We start from the raw sequence: 9,468 nt of genomic DNA on the forward strand, positions 1-9,468 counted from the left end.
ACACTGCTGGGGGTGCAGCCCAGGATATGCTCCCCCACCCTCCTTCAAGGCCGAGCCAGGGAAGAGGTGGTGTTGCCACTGCAAACATTGCACGAGATGCAAATCCACCTTCAATCCCACCCACAGGTAAGAAACCTGCTCCAGGGACTGCATCCTGCCCCCAGCCTCCCTGGGTTGGTTTGTGGTGCTGGCCAGGTACTAACCGTTCCTGTGCAGCTGCGGCATATCCCTGGAAGTACCTGAAGCGGGTGTAGAGGTACAGCAGCCCACACACTGCAGCCACACCTGGGGGAGTGAGGAGACCCCCGTCCTGATGGGGCTGGGGGTCCCCACACACTGCCAGAGCTGCAGCCCAGCCCAGTCACCCACATCCCCACTTCCCCCTGCAGATGGGCACAGCCACAAGAGCCAAATGCAGAGGGACTTGGCTTTAAAACACTGTGGGAGTTTAAATGGGTTTTCTTCCTTCCCTTTTTGTGATGAAAGAACTTCTCTGTGCCCCCCACAAACTGCCCTGGGTCTTGTGTTTGCCATGCTCCCTTCCATGGTCCTTCCTCACATCTTCCCCATGGTGGCAGCCGCATTCCCTAAGCCCGCTTGGCACGGAGGAGACGAGTGGTGGCTGACTCATTGCTTGGGTTATGGTTTCTCATTCTGACATTAGGATTTGGGTATCACGTTGCAGCTCTGCTTTGGCTTGCTGCTACCCGGGCACCACGTGCCAGCCTGACCTTATCCCAGAGAAGCAGTGCAGGGGGATGGCCAGGCTCTGGCAAAGGAGCGAGGGCTGCCAGTGCCACCAAACCTCTCCCCTGGCCAGGAGATTGGCTGGGCTGCTGCCAGCAGCAAGCTGGAGTTGGGGTGCTCCTTGGTCTGACCGGCCAAAGGGGAACTTTGCTTTCCCCAAGTAACCTCCTCATGGGTACAGAGAGAACATGCCTGAGTCATAAGGGGATTTAAATTGGGGTTTTTTTTTGCTGGTACATGTGGTTTGGGTTGGGGTTCCCCCCTCCATTTCCCCTTACCTTGATGGAAGAAGATTCCAGCAACCCAGAGGAGCGAGATGAAGATTGGGAAGTACTCTGAGCAATTTGCCCTAGTGAGAACCAGAGAAAAGAGTCAAAACTGCACCCTCATGTGTCAGAGACTGAGTAACCAAGGCCAGAGAGAGAAGCTGGAAATGCACGATGGAGCAAACTGACAGGGCTGATAAAAGGCAGTGCTGTGCTGGGCAGAAAGGGCCTTTTCTGCCAACAAGGACACCCAGTATCTGTATTTTAGAGAAGGAGAACACCCAAACAGGTCACAGTGTTCACCTCACCCGCATTCACATGGACCCTGCAACAACAAGTCGGGGCCAAGGTGATTTGTCTTTGCTGGACCCTCAACAAGCTCTGTCCTTGGGGCAGCTGCCCAGCACCTTCACAGATTCTGGTGTGCCTACAGCTTAAAAGCTGCACTGATAGAGGTTCCTTATCATTATTTAAGGAGCTTTCGCTTCCCCTTGAGTGAGTACAGCCCAAACTTGGGTGTCACAAGTCATGCGTCAAGAAGGAGCCTTCTCCCAGATCAAATTCAGCAGAAGCTGACCAGATCTGAAGCCAGGGTTTTTTTCCTTCCTTTTTGTTTTAGTGACAATATACAGAATTTCTGCAAGAAAGGACAGTGGGAGCAGTGCTATTTAAAACAATGGGTTTGCTTCTCAATTTCTCCTCCAGTTTACCATTCCCTAGGCAATTTAATCTTCGATTTGGCAAAAAATTTACCAAGCTTTGGGGAATGGAGCCAGGCTGGGAGCTGGAAAAAGTCTGAAGAACCTTATGCTGCAAATGCAGTTTGAGCCTCAGCAAGAGGAGGCTGCCAGGTTATCACAAGTAAGTAATAAATCAATACCTCCTCCCTCCTTTTTTTCTTTTTCAGTATATAAAACCAAATTATCCATTTGCATCCTTTTCCATAAGGAAAAGAGTAAAGGAGGGAAAAAACCCTCAGGGAACCTTCTCAAGCCTGAGTTTGCTGGGTTGCCATCTCTGCAGGAGATAGCAGAGGGCTTCCCAGCACCCCACAGCACCACTCTGTCAGCTCACAGCCCAATATTTCACTAGGAGCCCCATCAGCAGCTCCCCAGCTAGGGGAGGCTGGTGTCTCCCGTGCTGGCTGGCTTTTCACTGCATCACAGAAGGACCAAAGCGGGTGTTTTTGTCACTCCACAAATGTTTCCTGCATGCTGGCAAGGAAACGCAGCAGCTTTGTTCAGGATTTAGTGCTGTGCCTGAACCACCCTTCAAACCAGCTCTGGCCAAATCCTTTCAACTGCTTGCAAAACGGAATAATCGACATGAAAGACAGGAGCTGGTGCTTGCTGAAAGCTGAAGGGATCTGTGAATGTTTCCAGTTTAGCTGCAGCGTTGCTCTCTCCATTGGAACACAGCAAAAAGAAACAGCCCTCGGCATGGGCCCACGAGTGCTGATTTTCACAGCACAATGATTTAAAAAAAAAAAGGAAAAAAAAAAAATAAAACGTCCTCAGAGCTGGTTCTGCCAGCAAGGGCCTTTGCTTCAATTCAACAGCAAAAGCTTACAAATAAATATTAGATTACTAATACAGCTTCAGCTACTCTCACAATTTGCATCAAAATTAGCATTCAACTTAATGATTATAATGCCTTAAATGCTCAGCACCTCTTGCATATAGCCCCTAGTTTCTAATTTGCCTGCCTCTCAGTGCCACGGAGGGTTATTGTGGATAGCCAGAAGCCCTCCAGCCAGAGCAAAGGCTCCAAATCAGAGCTCAGACCTCTGCGTGCAAAGCATTAGAGAAAATAAACTAGTGCCAGTAACATTAAGTGAAAAGGTGACTCCAGTCTTTCCTGGTAGTGACGCTTGACTCAAGTCATCTCTAGATGGAGCCACTACAAAAATGTCAAAATCTTACTGAGCTCTGAAGATCCGCTCAAATTCGGGGTGCCCTGTTGTCTCGGGAGGGGAGATCTTGTACTTCCGCCGGGCATAGATCACCTGCAGCACCAGATAGGCTAAAAAAAGAACACAGGAACAAGGCAGTGGTTTATTTAGCCAAGCTTTATCTAGCTTGGAATCAAGCTAGTGGTTAGAGGAAAAGAGCTGATATTGTCTAGGTTCGGAGTCCAGAGCTGTCTCACACAGCCTGGAATAAAAGTGCCATTTATTTCACGCTCACCCTGCAGATTCAGATTTGGTTACGCTGGCAGAGCCGGTGCCACGGAGCCGTGAGCTGGCCCGTGCTTTGCATAGGCTCACCCCCAGCAGCAGAGCCCCTGGTGCTGCTCCCCAGCAGATCAAACATGCCCTGGTCCTGCTGGAAGGCCAGCAACGCACCCAAAACCTTACCGAATCCACACTCCATCACAAAATTGGTTATTTTAATCTTGTGTTCAGCCTGCCCAGTGGGAATTGGTGTCTGACACTTTCCGCTAGAGCTGGCAGGTGCAGAGCTCTTATACAAGCAGGCCCCACATCACAGAGCAGCATCCCAACTGAAGCACTGGGATCATCATCAAGCCAATTAGAGACGTTCGCAATCATGGCAACAGAAGGAAACGGGGGAGGGGGTGATTAGTTCTTCCACTTCACCCCCGCAGGGGAGTCCCAAGGCTCGAGGGGTTCGTGGAGCAGACAGCCGTGCTGCCAGCCACTGCCATCGACCTCTGCCAGGGCTGGGCTGAGCCACTAACCCCGTGTCCAATACATCACTCCTTTCTATGTTCGTAGGGGACACAAAGTCACTCCAAAATGATGAAAACTTGTTAAGGTGAAGATTTGGACCATGTCACTGTTGTTAATCCTTAACTCCCACAGGTGACTGATGACATTTCAAGTGTTTATATTTAGGTGCACTGCTACATTGCTGCCTTTATTGAAAATGAGAATTTTCATACAGGAGAAAAGTAAATGATAAAAACAATTACTTCTGCTGTGGCAGCGTGCTGCTAAGCGAGTCGCTTGGATTAGCAAGGTCCTACCATAGCAACATTTCCAGAGCACTGAACAGAGAGACGAGGAGCCAGGCTGCAAGGACTGCCCTGTGGACTGTTATTCTAAGAAAGAGGATAAAAGAAGAACAGCAGGAGAGAAAGAGAAGTAGGGAAAGACAAGGCAGATTACTGCGTGCCTGTAGGAAATCAGAACATATGCAGAAGAAAAGGGAATTAGAAATGTAAATAATCTGATGCTATATGATCTGTGTATTACACAACATATTATTTAAGTGCACATAGACATACATTTAGGAAAGCACTCACATGATCTAGTGTCTTCCACGGTGCGTGCAGTGACCCAGCCCTAAACAAGAGGTGCTGAGAAAGGTGGGGAGAAATGGGTTTGCTTTGTCCCCCTCGATTTGTGTGCAGCATGTTGATTATGGTCAAGGGTGAGGACATTGTCCTGCCTGTGAGATCTGGTGGGATACAGCACAGCACCCCTCTGTGAAACCAGCCAGCCAGCTCTGCAGTAACACACCACTGGCCAAGCAGCAGTGGCTGGCAGAGCTCTGGGAAAAGAAGACGTAACCTCTCCATCAGCTCCACGCTTAACAGCTGGCTTGTGTACAGGGGCAAGTATTCAGACAAATCCTCCAACAGATCCCTTAATGCTTAGGGACAGATAACATAAAACCACCCAAGAGGATCAGGAGCCTTTTGGAGGGCGGTGAGCTGTCCTCCAAATCTGGTGTACAGGTGAAACATTAAGGATGCAGAATCACCCTTCAAAAGCACTTCTCAGGAGGAGGTGTTGAAAACACAGCACATGGTACAAACCTTCTCAGAGTGGACTTTCGGGGAACAGAATTCAATCTACTCTGCAGAACTTTTCAAACTGGTTTCTTGTGGTTCACATCTCAAGGCAAAACAGCTGCGTGGGTTCCCCCCCAGCTCAGGGGCTGAGCTCTCCCTGCACTTTGCACCTCACGGAAGTATCAGCCAGGCCTGCATCCTCTATTTGGTTATGTGCACAAGCTTACCAAACTGTGTTGTGCCTGATACCTGCTACATCTGAGTGACCCTGGCAAACAAACTCTGTGGCAACTGACAGACAATGACATTGGATAAGCTTTATTTCCTTTGAAGCCATTAAAAAAGTGGGGGGAAACAAACCCCAAAACTGTGGTGGCATTGTTCTGCTCTCTGGTACAGCGCCCAACCCAGGGCAGGGGCCCAGATCTACAGAGCACTAAGCACAGAGCTTTGCTAAACTGAGCAGCAATAAACTAAGAAGGGGAAAGTTATTGGAAAGAATGCAGAAACTGTTGGCTCCAGAAGATTAAGAAAAAAAATTAAAATCAACCAACATCGTACTGAGCCCAGACACTGTTACATCTCCCACATCAGGATGTGATGGAAGAGCATTTGCACACACGTTGGTGTTTCAGTGCTCTGCCTTCTCAGAGTGCTTCTCAGAGCTGCAATTCACACACAGAATGTCTTTTCAGAAGATGCAAAAAACGTGTGGCACAGCTCTGCACAGAGGTGACATTAGCACAGGTTTTGTGTGAGTAGAGAGAAAGGAAACACACAGCATTTTATCCTTGCTCCTTGGCTCCCCATGCGGAGACCATAAAATGAGGCTACTTTATCTGATTTAATGTAAGAGCGTGCCAGTGCTTGCTGGCTTCACAGCTATGTATGGTCTGCATAGCAGGAAGGTAAAATGCCTACAGCTGTGGTCTTTAAAAAATACCTGAAGTTCTCAGAAAAACATATTTGAGACAAAACTACTATCTTGGAATTGGCTGCTGAGGGTTTCCCAATGGAAAGGGCTGAGCAAAATTTCCATAACTGTTTCAAGTTCTCGTGTCTCCTCTTTGCGTGCTGAACACTCTCTTCATCCCCACTTAGCTTAATAACAAAAAAAATTAATGATTAAAGTATCGCCCATTTGTAGTTGCTGATATTTCTTTATAAATGGTGTAAGAGAAATTACTGATAATTTAGAAGTCTTTATGCGCAACTACAGCATCTATTTTAATTAACACTTAAAGAGATTTATCATCTGATGGCTAAAGCCACGTCAGGCTGCTCAGAGATTCACATCTATCTGTAGAAAACACATGCAAAGAGGTGCGGTAGCTCTACACCAAATTAATTCAACAACAAAAAATCTCCCCAAAACAAACTTTCCCTCACAGAAATGTGGAGATTTTAATGAAATGAGGGCTCTGTCCCCACCCCAGGCAGGGGGAACGTCCCCTTCCATGACCCTCCTGAAGCCTGAGGAGGAAAAGGCTTTTGCCCAAGAGACACACAACTAGACACGGGAGGCAGGCAGAGCTTGGCAACACCATCACTTCTTTCTAAGTTGTCTAAACCAAACACATCTATTTTGATGACGAGAAGTCAACAAGTTTCTCTGAAGGTGTCTGCATCCATTTCTGACCAGAAGGGCTTGTGCTAGTTTCCAAATTACTGTGTGCTGTCAACTCATCACGTCAGCTAAGCTACACAAACACACAGTACTGGTCACAGAGGAGAAATACGTGTGCACAGGATGCTTTTCCATATACAGTGTAAGTTTGCACACTAGACTCCTCACCAGCTAATTTATTAACCCAGCATTATTTGGGCTACCTCCAGCCACTCCATGTTAAAAATGATCTGCTAAAAGTCAATGATGAAGTGTTTTGAAGACATTTGATTGTTGAAATTGTTTTAAATTTCAAAGTAAAACTTCAATTTAATTTCCTTCTAGGATGCTGGCTTGGAGGTTTGTGAATCATCTTAGTCCCTGTTAAAGCATGAACCTCCCCAGGCACAGCACTTCCACCGTGACCAGCCAAGCATCCTGAAATGTTGGAAATGTTGGAAAACAGCAACTTTCAGTCCATGGGGACTCAAAGAAAAATACAGGAACCAAGTCCCACAAAGTTTAATATAATTAGCTCAGTACTACCTAGCGTTATATAAAGGACTTTTACCTTGCTCTAGGACTCCCAAAACGGTGACAGTGGCCAGCAGGTCTATCTGCTCTCTCATGTTGCTGTCCATGGACCAGGCCCCGGCGAGGTGCGGGAGGACAGCTGCTCTCCAGTCCTCTCTCCAACCCTCCCACACTCTACATCAGTCTCCTCACTGCTCTGCACCAACACGTGTTTCCTCCACCACACCTTAACTCTCTCCACACCATCTCCCAAAGCCACCAGAGAACAGCTAGTCCAGACAAGTGCCTTTGCTGAATGACCTGTCAGCAAAAGCCTTGCACGAGAAACTCTTGCAATGGCATTTGCAGAGTTTGTACCAGGACTGAACTATACATTGCTGGCTGACGGGTTTTGTTTTCAGCCCTTTTATTGCTGGTTTTAATCAGCCCTAAAGCACATAAATGATGTGTGAGGTTGTAAAAATTATTAGCAAGCATTTACAAATTAATTAGTCGACCTTCTGCTCTTATTCCAAGTAGTGGAGTTGACCACATGAAGGTTTTTGGTTTTTTTTCAGAGTTCAGATGGAATAAATTAATTCTGTTACTGGATTCTGAAATTTTAAAAGTGTGTTCAGATATTCAGTTTCTGTAGTTTTCTGATGTTTTTAAAATCCTGCAGTACAAACCTTTTCCTGGCTAACATACAAAACAGAAGTTCTCTGTTCTGAATGGAAGGCAGCAGAGGATGCAGAAACGTGGACCCTCACAGAAATGTTACACTGACATCAGAATTATAATTTTAAAAGGTAAAATTTGAAAGCCAGCAATATTTTAGCCCTGAATAACTCTTATCCCCACTCCACAATAGCAAAATAAGCATCAGCTCAAAAAGCTATCCTGTGTGTTGGAGTTCCTTTATATGGGTAAGGCTACTCTGATTTTAAGGTTTTTTCAAACCAAAAAGGGGAAGAAAAGGTATCATTTGTTGTCAGCTAAAGTTGTCCTGTAATTTTGGTGGAGAGAGGGGGCAGGATATGGCTGAGCCATTGCATTTCTCTCTCTGTCACACATTCATAAACCCTCAGTTCAGAATTTGTGCACAATACCCAGAGGAAGTGACCAGACCTCCAGTTTCTCCTGAGTTGGACGCAGCAAGTTTCTTCCAACTCTTCATCACCTCAAACCCCATCAGGGCAGCTTATCAAGTCAAAAACTTAATTCAAATATGCAATTGTACACTTGAAAAAAAACAACATGCATGTAGAATAGCAAAATTACTGCCTTTCTCTGCAAAACATTCATATGTGATTTTAGACCTTGCAAGCTGTTAGCAGACCCAGGCTGGAACAGAAATAAAACAATTAACCTTAAGAGACTCTATTGGTGACCCAAGGTTTCATCTGGAGTCTCTAATATAAAATTAGAGGGAAAATGTCACCAGAGGTCAACTTCTGCTTACACCATTTCAGCAAACAATCCAGGCTTTAGAAAACTCTTCCATCAGAGGTTTACATTAGCTTCAGGAAAAACACTAACATGAAGAAAAAAACAAACAAAACAAAACCCACCTTGTTTCTGAGCAGAGGTTGGTCACAAGTTGCCATTGACTCCTGAAAATATTTTGAGAAGTATGCAGAAGAGGGGACAGTCTGGGAAATGTGTTTTACTCAACGTTAAATACAGTGTAGAACTTTTAATGGGACAATAGAATAGAAGTTAATAAAGTAGGAACTTCACAGTTCCCCCCAGGCTAGAAGCAGCTCATCCTGGTATTGTTACTTATTACTACATTTCATTCTTTACAAGCTTCTGAAGTTACAGGTCCCCTTCTCCCCCAAAACCACAACTTGTAGAGTAGAAATATACTCAAAATATACTTGGGTGAGTCAGGATGCAATCTGAGGAAAACGGAAGGGTCTGAGCTGGGGCCTTAAGCACAACAGCTAAGTAGTAAGAGACCAACTTCCGTGCTCGGAGAATGATCCTTCAATGCTTGAAGCTGATTAAAATTCTTATAACACAGGGTGATGCTTGAAATCACAGACACCCATAAAATGGGTACAGCCATGGCAAGAAACCTATATGTCACTTGGCAAATTCCTTATCACTACTGCTAAATCTGTGGTTGGAGAGATGTGAGACACTAGTTTAGAACTTAGGACGAGATTTCATCAGTTAAGAAGTGCACTCGACAAACAGGAAATGCTACATAACTGAAGTCTTGGGTCTGCTGCAAGTGGGATGATTCACCAAGAACTGCTTCGAAACGTTCAATTTGGAGTCATGTGTCAAGTAATGACTTGTTAAGAAGGTGTTAACCCCAAACGCTACAGCCAGGCTCCTTTGGGTGCCATGGAGCTACAGGTCCTCCCTTTACTTCCAACCAACACATGGCAAGCGCCCACTGTAAGAGGCTCAACAACCCAGCAGGGTCTAAAAGACTCGTTTCACTATTATTGCCACAGCCTCTTCAACCCACCAGCTCTACAGTGCCTTAGGAACCTTACCAGCTTTAAGCCAAAATCTTCGTGCAACTCGCTGCCAGTATTTTGCTCCTTGTTCAGAAGCCAGAAA

At 46.0% G+C, this 9,468-nt stretch overlaps 1 protein-coding gene across 1 annotated transcript; it reads right to left on the bottom strand.

Moving 5' to 3' along the window:
• Nucleotides 1–124: 124 nt before the first annotated feature.
• LOC103770357 (leukotriene C4 synthase-like) lies at nucleotides 125–7,007 on the bottom strand (the record flags this gene model as incomplete). The annotated part of the gene is made up of 4 exons (XM_008937614.1): nucleotides 6,950–7,007; nucleotides 2,936–3,035; nucleotides 1,026–1,096; nucleotides 125–285 (listed from the first exon to the last, which is right to left on the bottom strand). Coding segments are annotated over exons 1-4 (390 nt in total), but the record flags the coding sequence as incomplete, so codon positions are not given.
• Between the last annotated feature and the right edge of the window lie 2,461 nt (nucleotides 7,008–9,468).

Source organism: Merops nubicus, unplaced genomic scaffold, assembly GCF_000691845.1.
Source record: "Merops nubicus isolate BGI_N331 unplaced genomic scaffold, ASM69184v1 scaffold31443, whole genome shotgun sequence".
Classification (NCBI taxonomy): domain Eukaryota; kingdom Metazoa; phylum Chordata; class Aves; order Coraciiformes; family Meropidae; genus Merops; species Merops nubicus.